Consider the following 14,232-nt stretch of genomic DNA (forward strand, 5'->3'; position numbering starts at 1 on the left):
CCAGCTCTCAAGAGCAATTTTGGGGCATGCAGGGGCTGGAATGGAAACCCTGTTGCCCTAGTGGACATCTGCTCATGCTACATTGGATTTTGCTAGGGGTTTAGATGGAGGAGCAACTTAGAATACTTGTAACTTTTGCACAAGAAGAGAAATAATAATAATAATAATAATAATAATAATAATAATAATAATAATACCTTTATTGTCAATGTACAACCTGTGTACAATGAAATTAACCAAGCGTCCCTCCCATACACTCAATCTCATTGCACTTTGTGTGCTTATCGCACAACAGACCAACCCTGAAAGTCAGTTGCACTATATTATTTTCCGTTCGGCAGCCTTACAGCCCAAAGATAGAAGCTGTTTTTTAGCCTGTTGGTACGACTGATTACTGGACGTGGGTGGCGCTGTGGGTTAAACCACAGAGCCTAGGACTTGCTGATCAGAAGGTCGGCGGTTCGAATCCCTGCGATGGGGTGAGCTCCCGTTGCTCGGTCCCTGCTCCTGCCAACCTATTAGTTCGAAAGCATGTCAAAGTGCAAGTAGATAAATAGGCATCGCTCCTGCGGGAAGGTAAACTGTGTTTCTGTGCACTGCTCTGGTTCGCCAGAAGCAGCTTAGTCATGCTGGCCACATGACCCAGAAGCTGTACGCTGGCTCCCTCGGCCAATAAAGCGAAATGAGCGCCGCAACCCCAGAGTCGGTCACGACTGGACCTAATGGTCAGGGGTCCCTTTAGCTTTACTTGCGACTGATTATACTTCTATATCTCCTGCCTGAGTGTAGAAGATTAAAGAGGTGCTGGCCGGGGTGTGAATCGTCCCTGAGAATTTTTCTCGCTCTCCTAAGGCATGGATCCCTTGTGATGTCATCTAGTGGGCTCAGGGGACAGCCCATGATATTATGTGCTGTGTTCACCCCCCTCTGTAAAGACTTTCTGTCCGTGGCTGTCAAGCCAATGTACCACCCTGTGATACAATATGAGAGGACACTTTCTATTGTGGACCAGTAGAAGGAGGTCATCAATTGTTGTTTAACATTGTTCTTTCGCAAAACCCTAAGGAAATTGAGTCTCTGTTGGGCCTTCCTAACCACCTGGGTTATATTGTTTTTCCAAGTGAGGTCTTCACTAAGGTAAACTCCCAGGAATTTAAAGGAAGAGACTCTCTCCACACAACCCCCCTGATATACAACGGGGCTAGTTCCCCTCTCTTCCTCTGAAAGTCCAACACCATCTCCTTTGTCTTGCTAATATTTAGGTGCAAGTTATTCTCTAGGCACCATGTAGATACTTTTTGAACCTCCCCTCTGTACGCTGATTCATCTCCACCTGCAATTAAACCCATTATGGTAGTATCATCTGCAAACTTAATAACTGCAGTAGATGGATCAGATGAAATACAGTCATATGTATAGAGCAAGTACAGGTAGGGACTCAGCACACATCCCTGTGGGGTGCCAGTGCTGAGCTTCAGGGAGGTAGATGTATCAGGCCCAATCCTCACTATTTGTGTCCGATCCCTCAGAAAGTCTTTAATCCAGTCACAGATGGTAGAAGAAAGGTCTAGTTCCATCAGCTTTTTGATAAGAATGTCCAGAAGGATGGTATTAAAAGCCAATCTGTGTATTCAAAACTGACACTAAGATAGGTGTGAGAGGACTGATAGAACCTCTCTGTGCCTTTTATTGGGGCTATTTACATGTGTGCATGCTGCAGATGTTTGAGCTTTCAGCTCCTGATAATTCAGCAGAATGAAGGCATCTATGTTTCCTTATCCATTTCTGAACTGCAGTCATATTTATTTATGAATATTTATAAACTACCAACTCATTACAAACCATTGTTCATGCAATGAAATCATTGAAACATATTATAAAATTTTTAAAATCATAAAATACAGAATAAATGACCAACGCTTAAGGGATCTGAAAATTTTCATCGTTTGCTTTTCATAGGTTGGTTAAGTAAGTAAAAACAACAGTAAACTTGTTTGAAATGTATTTGAATGTTTATGCCTTTAAATGTGGAAGTATCTTCCGATGTAATCGTAATTTTGTTTTGGCAGGTTTTTGGGGCTTATGCAACGCATCCTTTCCACTTCAGTGATCACTATTATGGCACTGGAGAAACTTTCCTATACACATTTGATCCTCTTTTCAAGGTAAGGTTCACTGAGGAAAGTCCTAACACTTTATTTACACCATATGCTTGTTTATGTGAAATGATGCTGAGACTTGTACAAAAGCTCGAAGTTGCATTTCTGAATACATTATTAAGCACACCAATGAAAGGGCTTAAATATACTGATGTTGTTGTATTGACACAGCTGAACAAGCTTCTGCTTTGTTGGTGTCTGGATGTGAGCGGATCCAACTTAAGTCTGGGCTTCTTGAAGGAAGAACCGCATAAAATAAATAGGAAAGGTTGCATTTTCTGACAGAGGCCACATTTTTTTAACATGGCTGTTCAGGTGGAAATTGTACAAATCTTCTGTGAGTTGTAGGGAATGTAAAAGAGGACATACAAGACTGTAGGAGCTACAGTGACTTGTCAATACTGTGAATAGCTGACTTAATTTTTGCAATAGGGAAACAGAAAAATGAGGAAGGCGAAAGCAGCCACATTGTAACATTGCAAAATATTCTGCTTTTAATAAAATTCACACCTAGGAGCATGAGTTGACACACAAATAGAGAGGATCAAGAACAACTCAAGAAAAAAGAAGACTATATCAGAATCACTATAGGGAATGTTTAATGCTTCTTGTTAAAACGTGCTTGGGACAACTTTTTTTTTTACTTAAGACCAGGGCTTTTTTTTCCAGCCAGAGCTCACCAGAACTTAGTTCTGGCTCCTCTCAGGGGGGCCATTGTAAGGGAAAGTTGAATGCTTCTCAAGGAATGAAAATGTTTCTACCTAAAAAGTCTTGAGCAGTGCTGTTTTTCTAGAAAAGAGGTGCCAGAACTCACCATGAACGCCTCCCTTGTTCTCTTATTCTGAGCAGGAGCAGGCCCTTATTCCATCAAAGGCAAAGATGGTGAATTTTTGACACAAACCATGTAACTCTCTCTTGCACTTCTCCCCCCTGACAAGTGCTTACTGTCATTCTGCCACAGCTACAAGCAACTGTGTTGAATAACTATGATATTATACTCTTCTCCCTTAGGTCTTTAAGTGGAGTGGAGAAAACACCTACTTTATCAACGGAGATGTAACTTCCTTAGAACTTGGTGGTGGAGAGTAAGTTGAATAAGTTTCTTTATTAATCATATTGTTGAAAACCCTCTATGGGCAACCTCTTCCTTTGGGGTTAATCTCTTCAACCATCAGAACTTGACGTGAACAAAAGCTCTGAATGCGTGCATGGCTCTTGTGCACATAGCTGCACTGACTTGTGGGCAAAGGAATATAGGAGGCTGCCTTATGCATAGTTAAGACACTTTGTTCATCTGGTTCAGTATTGTCTGCACAGATTGGCAGCAGCTCTCCAGGGTTTCAGGTGGGTCTCTCCCAGCTTCACCTAGAGGTGCCGGGGGTTGAACCCAGAACTTTCTGCATTCAAAGCAGGTGTTCTGTCACTGAATTGCAGCCTTTAATTACTTATTTCAGTTAAATAATCCAGGACAGTAAATAAAGGAACCACATGAGTTTTTGCCCCTGTCCATTGAGGTCAGAAGAACCATGCACACAACATGTGCAGAAGCCTATATCCAGGTTCCATATATAGTCATACTTCGGGTTGCGAACGCTGCTGGTTGCGTGTTTTTGGGTTATGGACCGCACCGAACCTGGTAGTACTGGAACGGGTTACTTCCGGGTTTCGGCGCATGTGCAGAAGCACTAAATCGTGCTTTATGCATGCGCAGAAGCACCGAATTGCCACAGACGTGGCGCTGCGGGTTGTGAACGCTGTGGGTTGTGAATGTGCCTCCTGCATGGATCACGTTCGCAACCTGAGGTATGACTGTATCTGGAAAAAGGCCATGTTGACATGTTCCTTTTTTAAACAGCAACAATCCTCTCCTGTCTACTTTGGGGCAAAAACAAACAGACAGGATTCAACCAAAGGTTTTTAAGTCTTGGTGACTTCATGGGAAGAAGGCTAAGCAAATGTTTAACCCTCTAGCTGAAAGAAACAGAAAGTTAAATTGGGCAAATTGTGTCATCATTTTTAATAAATCAAAACTAAATAAATCAAAGTTTTCAGCTAATTTTCTTCTCCTTGCAGTGGCAGATTTGGTTTATGGCTAGATGCTGATTTATATCATGGTCGGAGCAATTGTTGCAGCACATTCAATAATGATATCTTATCCAAAAAAGAAGACTTTGTCATACAAGATGTGGAAGTATGGACATTTGAATGATGTACATGCTGCCTTAAAAAGTTTACTGAGCACTCAGTGGATGTTGAATATTGGAATGTAGACTGCCTCACAATAGAACATGCTTCTCCTGCCCGTGAAATCTGGTCACAGCCTGGCTGCACAAGAAGATTTTAGGTCAAAAAGTGGAAAGACTTAATTGCATTTTAAAAAATGACCTCGTTTATGTCGTATTTCTGCCCTGCCGGTGATCTTACAGCATGGATGCAAGATGTTTATGGAAGGCATTTGCGATATACAAGTTTGTTTAAAGCAGTCTCATTATTTTTTGTAACTGTGAAAGAATACTGGTGGAAAAACATAGACCTGTATAGTACATTCCATGTGTATTTTTATTCTGCTTACATGAAAACCAAAAAGAAGTAAAAGTTGGGTTAGCAAATTCTACTGCGTATAGTGATGGTTTCCATGAGAAAGGGGGTTAGTCTTTCAAATCATTATACAGCACTTAAAGGGAGCATTCTTAAAGGAACGTATTTATTGTTTGTATAGTACATTTTTATGAAATGTAGTAGGCATATTTTTTCTTTTAATATTTTAATTTCAAAATTTGCTAGGAAGATTTATTGACTGAAGTAAATGTCTTACCATTAGGCAACTGGGCGAATGGTGATGAATCATTTCATTTCTTAGGTATTTTTTATACTTTGCTGGTTTTTTTAATTTTTGTAAAAGACTTCGTTGTTGCTTTGTTCTTATTATTTTAGGAATCTTGTTTTTGGGCAGAACACATTACTTTGGATTGTTGGAAAGCGGTGCATTGTCAGTTTCCATTATCAAACACAGCTGTCTGGTTGCGTGCTGGAGACAGATCCTCTTTTTAAGAGGCTTAACAATAAAGAAATACCTTTTGAAACAGTGGCATTGTTATGGGGCAAAAAACAGATTCTTAAACTGTGCCCTATAAATTATTTGAAATTCTTTGTTAGAGAAAACTGTGTCATGCCAGACTAGCTTTGCCCTTCTTCTTTTTTCTTGGAAAATGTTCTCTTTCTTGAATAAGAGTTGAACCCTGTGGCTGCAGTCTGCTTTTTAAGCAGTCACTTTTCTTTCTGCTTATTTTTTTTTTAATGGCGTAATGAAGCAGTACTTGAGAGCACTGGGTCCAAATTCAGTAAGAAAGACTACGTGCTGTCAGTTAATTGAAACTGGAAACCATTTTTGGTTATTTGCCACTTCTAAAAAATATTTTGTTAGGAAGAAGAAGATATGAAAAGACAGTGCTATTCCTTCCTGAAATGCTGACATTCTCCAAACTTTTGGGAGCCCTTGATAAGCCTTTTAAAAAAGCAAATAAAGTCAACTTGAGAGAAGGGGTATTTTTTAAAACAAACAAACGGTACTTCCTATGCTCCTGAAAAAGTATCGGTCGATACACTATGCTTGTCACCCTTTAGGATGCCTTCACAAGGCCACCTGTGTCAACCTAGGCTGCATCCTTACATATTAACCATGTCTTCCCCTCCTCATGATGGCATTGCTTCCAAATGACTTGGAAATAACTGGAACCATCCATCTTCTGCTATATGACCTGGTCAACCAGATCCAGATTACAAAGAGTAATTTCCTTCACATATATATTGCTTCTGTTTAGGAAACTCTGTACACAAGTGACATGGGGCAGACACACACATGTCTGCTTTGGAGTGCATAGTGCTGCACACTAACAATTTGGGCTTGTTGCAGATAGAAAACATCACATGTGGTAGGCATATAATTCTCTACACAGGAGTAATAGCCTTCGTGTACAAAACCGCTTTAGGGCATTTTGTTAACACCTGCAGCCTACACTTTTCACTTTTCTTACCATCAGTTCTACTCTGACAGATTTTCACCATTACATATTAGCATAATACTTTGGAGACATTCCAGGGAACCTTGAAAGACAGTTTTAACAAGGATGAGACACTTGTAGGTTGTAAGCAAAAGGGTTTTTTTAAAAAATAATGGATGTATTTCACTACTGTTATACACAGTTCATTTCATTATATTGTACTTGTCAGAACATATCTAAAGTTTGTGTTCTATATTCGAAAGTGTTGTCCTCTCAAGATTCTGTGACCCTTCAGAAAACTATGGATATTTAATATATGTAATGCAGTGCTATCGCAACATTTTCAATAAAGGAATTTATGCATTCATATGTTTGACGTGAAATTTCTCTCCCCACCCCAGACTTAATAGTCAAAGGTGACAGAGCTGGGAGCACTAAAGGCTAGCTTGCCATATTTGATCTATAATACTTCAGAGGGATAATTATTGACGTTTCCACTCAAACTTCTAAATGTTGGATTTCCCCAGAAATTGCCTTTATCAAACTGCTAGTGACACAGTGGGCATTTGCTACATCTGGAACAAGAAGGCACTAGTTCTGGAATTTGGCAATGTGTAATAGTAGGCAAGAGAGTAGCTGGTACAAATGACAAAGGGATTACACATTCCTCACGCTGAACTCTGAACCACTTTGAAACTCTCTTCGGAAAAACATTGTCGCTTGGATGCTGTGTGTCCAAGTGGCAGTGCTCCATATCACATCCAAGCCATCTGCATATATGATTATTTTCACCTTGTCCCCTGTGTGTCTGCCCTATTCACTAGTGAAGATGCTTAATGAATCAAAAGCCATTGGAAACGAAGGGATCCTGTGTACCCTCCACACATAGGATTCGTATTCAACATCTTGCAAGGTAAGCAGCCCTTGCACATTGTGCAGTGCAGTCCTACGACCCATTTATTCAGAAACGAACTCAACTGAGTTTAATGGGATTTATTTCCAAGTAGGCAGGCGAACTGGGGTCTTAATCACTGTTTCCACTCATAGCAATTTTGGTGACGAAGAAAGAGAACGGGATAGAAATGCAACAGTAAACGAAGAGAGCTTGCCTTTTGTTCGTTCTCTCTTTGCTAATTTGCCCAATCCATGGCAATGTTACCAGCTCATTCTGTTCGGCAGGCACAGGGTTTCGCCCCTTTCTCTCTTGCCTCTCGCACCCAGTCCCTAGACATGTTACTTTCCCCTTTACAGTACTGCAGGATATGGCCCTTCCACTCTGTGCACTAGGCAAAAACTCTGGTCCACCACACCCTGACTACCTCTTGCTTAGACTACTGAAACATTCCGTTCTCTGGTCTCCCGTTGCTTCCCGTCTAGCCAATCTGCTGATGCCCAAATCATCCCCCTCTCTGGTTGCTCTGATCATGCGGCACCACTCCTTCCACTGCTGCACCTGGTTTCTTGCGCACTCCTTGATGGGGCGCAAACCCCTTGCCCTCGCCTTCCAAGCCCGCCCCGGTGATCATCTCTGCGTCGCGGCGGCGTCCCGGAGCCCGGGGCGGGGCCAAGGCGAGCGGACCGCCCTCCGCGCCGCAGCCTGCGCTCCGCCTGCGCGCACCCGGGGTCGGCAAAGGGCGGAGTCGCCGAAGCGCCTGTGCCGCTGGGCGGGCCCCTCTCCCCAGGACCGCTCCGCCCCGTTCCCCCGGCCAAAGGCCGCCTGAGAGAAGGATCCCGATGGCCGGCGAAGAAGGAGGCAGCTCGGGCTCCTCTCCGGCGGCGGAGCCCAGTCCCGGCGGCGGAGAGGCTGGCGCGGCTGGCGGAGAGGGCGCTGGAGGCGGCGGCGGCAGCGGCGCTGCCTACGACGGCAAGTGCGTTTTCTGCCGGATCACGCACGGAGAGGAGGCGGGCACGGAGCTGCTGCCTTGTGAGGTGAGGCGCAGCGAGCAGAAGGGAGTCGGGCGGGTGCTTCACCTCCTCACGTCTAAAGGCTGCAGCCGTGCCGCGAAGTAGAGCTCAGCTCGGGCTGGAGGCTCATCCTGTGCTAGGGATGGGCGAATGGACTCCAACTCCCATCAGCCCCTGCCAGCGTGGCCAGTAGCCAGGGACGATGGGAGTTGTAGTCCGGCAACAGCTGCAAGGCCGCTTGCTCGCCCCCGCCTTCCCTTCAAATTCTGGCCCCGCTCAGCCCGTTTCCCACGGTGGGCAACCAACCCCCTGCTTGGCCTTGCAGGGCATGGAAGCGAGGAGCCCCCACTCGCTCCTTGCCCTCCTCTTCCTTGGCAACTGCCACTGGAGCTGGAGGTTCCATTGAGGTTTTACGGCTTATAGTCATTGATAGACTTAGGTGAGAAATCTTTAAAGCCGGTGTCCATCACCAGGTCTTGCGTGCTTACTCCGTGATTAAAAATAAGAGAGTTATGGATTTGAAGCTTTTAAGGTTGCACCATTTCTGGTGCTGTTTGTTCTATGGGTTTTAGGCTGTTCCTCCTTTTATATTGTGCTAGGTAATTTATGGCTGCATGATTTCTCTTGGGAAACTGCCCAGGAAGCCTTTTCTACAAAAACTTATTAAATACACAAATAAATAAACTGGGATAGTGAAAAGAAGCTTGGCCTCTGGTTTTCAGCCTCAGCCAATTGTAGATTTATTCTTAATGTTTGCACACCACTTCTCATCATAAATACCAGGATCAGTAACCTTAAAATAACATAGATTATTGTTTATATAATGACATAAATAAAATATATGTGCTTCTTAAGCAAAAAGAGCGTTCTAACCCCCAATGTGCTAGAAATTTGGGGGTGAAAACATGATTCATTGATCTCAGTCCTTTAAGTGCTAACACACTTCTGCTTCTCTCCCATTACCGCATCCTTTCACCCTTTGCTTTTCACACATCATCTTAATTGTGTTTCCCTCATACATACATCTCTAGTTGCAGCTATATGCAAGTCAGGTTCCCCTCCCCCCAACTTTTCTCCCTGCCTACTTAACCAGGGTTAATGGACAGTGGCATTTTATGGAAAGAAAAATAAATGAGTGGGATTGGCTGATACTGCTGGAACATGGCTCTGATGGGACTCAAAATATAGCCTTCAAAATGTTGTTAGGTGTTGCTGCATGGTTTACAAATATTGGCCTACAAAGTGGTCTAACAAATGAGGGCTCCAGTGTTAATTAAGTTATATCCATCAGTCTGTATGATAACTCATTAATATTACATAGGTGTCGGAAATTGGGGACTGGGACAAACATTCTTTGTATGCTTAAGGGGATGATACTTCTGAATTCTACTGTTATCTCATAGTTCAGACTGATCATCTGAAAGGCTGAAGCCACTTGCACAATTAATATTGTCAGTTGGTACTAGCTTGCTAGCTTTACTTACTGACATGCATGGCTATCTCAGATGGGTACCTGCAAAACTGTTTCTTACACGACCTGCTGTTATCAGGCTTTTCTTCTCTTTATTTTTTAGCATGAAGACTTGGTGTGCTTCAGAGATATCAGGCCTGGAGCGCCACATCATTATTTAGTGGTGCCAAAAAACCATATAGGGAATTGCAAGACTCTAAAGAGTGAGCATATACCATTAGGTAAGTCTGGACCGAGCACTCAGATTACTGGAACTGAAAGTAAATGAATAAAACATAACAACAACAGTGCGTTATTGTTCAATGCAATTAGCTACAAAACAAGAGTCTATATAATTAGCAGTTAGAATGGATCTCAACAACTGGATCCCTTGGATCCCATCTGTACTGCAGATAAGAATAATAATTTATTATTTATACCCTGCCCATTTGGCTGGGTTTCCCAGCACACACATACACCTGCCCCACCCTGTTGCTTACCAAGAAGTAGAAGGCAGTAGCTGTGGCAACTTGCTATCAATCACTTTGGGGGATTGACAAGGAGACATATCTGCCATTTCCATCCCATTTTCAAAGTGTCTCTTCCATGAAACTACTTCTAGGGTGGCCACCGACAAAGCATTGGACTGGATCCTGTCAGATATGGGTCTGAACCAGAGTTTCTGTCATAGATTCTCTGGGTAGCCTTGACCCACCCACGTGCCATTTCAACTCTATATATTTGATGTCCCACTACCTGATGACTCCTGACTGATACCCTGTACCACCCACCCACACCCATTGCTGTGGAGATTTCACAGGACACAGACCACCCACATTTAAGTCTTGCAGGGTATAAAATGACCATGTGTGGTTTTTAATGGAAGCTGAGATCTTTTTTGGATGCTAAGTTCTGTCTGAATGCTTACTCAACTTGCATGGTTTGGCACTGGGGATCCAGCATATTTGCAGCTCCGCTTGGATTGAACTTAATCTGGGAGCCGTTACTTTTCCTTACATGCCAGCAGCATACGGCTATGTGGAGCTGAAGTCTTCTGTTTTCCCCCATGAATATGTTCTTACAGTTTTCTTGGTATAAGCAAATCCTAGGCATAGTATATTAGAACTAGTCAGAAAGGATGCCTGAAGACTGGCTGTCCATCACACTTGCTGTGTGTTGCATAGCACCAGTAGTGAACCAAGTGGTATACAAAACACAGAAAATTACCGTCCTTAAGCCTGCATTGGGCAAATTTGTGGGGAACAGTCTTCATTGTCAGTCAGGTTAGACCTGGGTAGAAAAGCAAGCAAAGGTGAAGGTTGAGAAGGGAAAGAGGAGCTGCTTCAACTTGCATAACCTGTTGTGGGTATTTTCACCATATGGCTATCTGCCCTTTACAGATCCCTTGTGGTTCAGCCTGATTTGGCCTATGTTTTTGTAGGTGACATTATCACTAAGAATAAATGTTAAAATTTGTACATAATAATATGTATGCTTCTTTATAGTTAAAAAGAGAGGCCCATTATTAAGTTAGCCAGGCTTACTTTGGAATAAATTCTACTGAAATCAACAGAGTTTGCATTAGTTTCAGTTTAGGACTAAGCTGGGAAGACTATAATGCATCGGAAATCTAATGAGCTTTAAATCTGATTTTATTCTTTTCTCCCCGATCTGACAGTGGAAAGAATGATGGCAGTTGGAAAGACTGTCCTTCAGCGGAATAAATTTAATGACTTGAATGATATAAGGTATGTTTCCAGAAAGGGAAGTATATGGTAATGTTCGTTATAATAGAGTTGCATAATACATAAGGAAAGTGCATGTAATTTGGTTATGTTGTATGAAATAATAGCTGGAGGTCTTAGAATTTTGCATTAGTGCGATGCACAGACCTGCTTACTGTTTTAAGTCCTTAAGAGCTTTCACATGCTTTGCTCAAAAGAACACTAAGTAGTTGGTAACCGATTCTTTTTCTCCTCCATTTCTCAAGGATGGGTTTTCACTGGCCTCCGTTCTGCTCAATAGCCCATTTACATCTTCATGTCCTAGCTCCAGCTAGTCAGTTGGGATTCTTGTCCCGAATGGTTTACAGAATCAATTCCTACTGGTTTATAACAGTAAGTATTTCAGTTGGTTTGGTGATCCCCATTTCCCTTCCACTGCAAATAAAGAACTGGACACCACCAGTGCAAAACTTTGAGGCTCCCTTTTCTACTTCTTCTGCCAGTGAATTCTAAGATGTTACCATTTTGCAGTCAAAAGGCATTGAGGTGCTGCCATTGTAATAATAATAATTATTATTCCATTTCCAAGGCACTGTGCCTGACCCCCGACTACTCCTTTTGAAAAACTTGCACGGTTTCTCCTCTTTTTGTAACTCTCAGCCTTACTGTTTACTGTCTGATATTGAATTAAGTCGGTTTGAAATAGTCCTGTCAACTTATTAATAACTGTTAACAATGTCTAGATTTTAACTAACTTCATTTAAAGTGTTAGAAGCCATCTTTCATATTTTCTTCATTGTAATAGAAGACACCACAGGAAAATGGTCTTGCATGGACCCTTTGTAGATCATGCTTTGCCCCCTCCCTTCTAAAACGGCCTTCCTGAAAGTTGTTACCACAGATGCTTTTGCGTCTAGGCTGGCAGTGAGGGAATGGTACTATTGCTCAGTGGTTTCTGTTACTTATCTCCCCAGTTTCAAGGGGGCAGCAAGTAATCTCTGGGAAATATTAACATGCAACATAAACATCTCTTTAACAGGCTGAGCAACTCTTGGAACGGCTGAAGGCTGAAAGTGCTACTATCTGAAAAGCACTTGTTCCAGATCAAACATCTCTGTGAACTGTGACCACTGATTATAGGGTTGGATGTAATTGTTAATATGCCAGGTGTGTGAAAAATGGCACTTGAATCTGCTGCTATACAATGGTTGAACTCATCGTTAAAGAACGTTGTACAAAGCATGTCTCAGGCAAATACCTGGAAAAACTGAGCACTTTTGAGAACATCCATATCTACCAATCGGAAAGTAAAAATACCTATCCTTCTCTGAAAGAAAATACTGATCTTGTAAAAAAAGGTAATTAAAGTTTAATATATGCCTCTGGGTTTGACTGTTCTTTGTCTAAACAATGCAAGAGGTTTGTGCCTATACAACACATTAGCGACATTTTTGGCATTGCAATGCTAGTGATAGCTATGATGTCTTGGTGCTAAATCACTCATCGCACACATGTACATGACTGTATGCACAGCAAGAGCTCTTAACAAGCCATTGTGACCAGAGTATGTCTTCCATCTGTACTTACAATGTGAGACATCACACCATTAGTATGTTGGTCTAGGATAAGATTGTTTGAATGTGTACCACTGTAAACAATTGTAACCAGTTAATTGCATGTAATTAAGAATAGCTAGAAGGTGAATTGCAGTGCAGGTTTACGTAGAGCAATGGTTTCTTTTTACTTTGTTACTAGTGAAAGGTATCCGATATACGAAGTATAAGAGGCTTCTGCTGAAACTAAACTTGTAACCATAACTATAGCTTTGGATATTTGGGAAATCTTAAGCATGTTGGGAGGCATTGCCTACTGTGGGAAACTACCACTATGCAGACAGACCTTGGAATGGTAATTTATTAGTATTTATACAATAGTTAAGTACCCAGAACATCTTACAACAAAGAGTTTGTTAGTATGTGAATTCATGAATGTCGCCTGGTTCTGTTTTCTTTAAAATCAAACATAAAACACTAAACTCATTCTTAAGGTTAGATTATTCAAATCTGTTTATCAAACTTTGGAGGGATATACATTATTCACAGATGTCCCATGTCGACTACCTAAAGCCTTCATCCAAGTGCTCATCAGTAGAGGCATCAGAGTTGCTTATATAATATACTGCTTGTCCACCTTACATGGCCACAACATTAGCTAAGTCGTCTCTTCCAACAAAAATTATCTTGTTCTTAATCTACCTCCACAGCCTTAATGTCAAGATTGCAGATGCTTTTAAGACTTGGCATGAAATGGCTTCTAGAGCACATTTCAAATCTAATTGGATTTCTTACTGAAAAATTAACTTGAACAAGCACTTGCTGAAATTGTGCATTCTGGTACCTACTGCATTACTAAAGCAACATCCAATTATTTAGCAAAGTTTTACATCGTAGTGTTCAAAGTATGCCAAAATACAATAACCCTTTATGTTCCTTTATGGCTTTAGCATTTTAATCCTCGTATTTGTTGGCATGTATTCGTTTTGATACTTGAGTCTGGATTCTAACTACTGTTGGTTAAAATAATCAACAAATGTCTTCCTTTAGTGGAGTAATAGTTGTATTTATACCATGTTGAAATGTGTTATGTATGAAAAGCAGTTGTGATTGTGAGTTTATGTACCATTGGAAACATAACAGCAACCTTAATACTGTTTGAAAAAGAAGCTAATAAAAATCAACGTGTAGAGATGAACCTCTTGAATGTTATTGTATCTGAATTTGAGAATATTGTTTGTGAACTGGTACCTTTATATTTCAACATCTCGGGAACTCTATGTATGATAAGCCTGCCATCTAGTCAAACAACGTAACGTTAGTTATAATCTGAAAACATTTTGCCAAATTCATTTGAATGTTTATAGACTATTTCCAAAAATCAAACTTTTAAGAATTAGCTTTTCTGCATGAATTTGAAACTAGCTACTCTTAAAATAG

The 14,232-nt window shown here is 41.5% G+C and overlaps 2 protein-coding genes across 6 annotated transcripts in view; both read left to right on the forward strand.

Annotated features, from left to right (window-relative positions):
- The window catches only part of NCOA7 (nuclear receptor coactivator 7), a 67,744-nt gene extending 62,898 nt beyond the window's left edge, over window positions 1-4,846 (forward strand). For all 5 annotated transcript variants that reach the window (XM_053381844.1, XM_053381842.1, XM_053381843.1 and 2 more), the window contains 3 exons: window positions 2,070-2,165; window positions 3,171-3,244; window positions 4,233-4,846. In XM_053381844.1, the coding sequence (XP_053237819.1) occupies window positions 2,070-2,165; window positions 3,171-3,244; window positions 4,233-4,368 (306 nt within the window). In that variant the 3' untranslated portion in view covers window positions 4,369-4,846. The remainder of the gene's footprint in view (window positions 1-2,069; window positions 2,166-3,170; window positions 3,245-4,232) is intronic.
- A 2,940-nt stretch (window positions 4,847-7,786) lies between these two features.
- HINT3 (histidine triad nucleotide binding protein 3) lies at window positions 7,787-13,990 on the forward strand. Its single transcript, XM_053381847.1, has 5 exons — window positions 7,787-8,089; window positions 9,640-9,757; window positions 11,194-11,263; window positions 11,506-11,632; window positions 12,279-13,990. The coding sequence occupies exons 1-5, from the start codon at window positions 7,895-7,897 to the stop codon at window positions 12,324-12,326; spliced, it is 558 nt and encodes a 185-aa protein (XP_053237822.1). The 5' UTR covers window positions 7,787-7,894; the 3' UTR covers window positions 12,327-13,990.
- The last annotated feature ends 242 nt before the right edge of the window (window positions 13,991-14,232 follow it).

This window comes from Podarcis raffonei, chromosome 3 (genome assembly GCF_027172205.1).
Source record: "Podarcis raffonei isolate rPodRaf1 chromosome 3, rPodRaf1.pri, whole genome shotgun sequence".
NCBI lineage: Eukaryota > Metazoa > Chordata > Lepidosauria > Squamata > Lacertidae > Podarcis > Podarcis raffonei.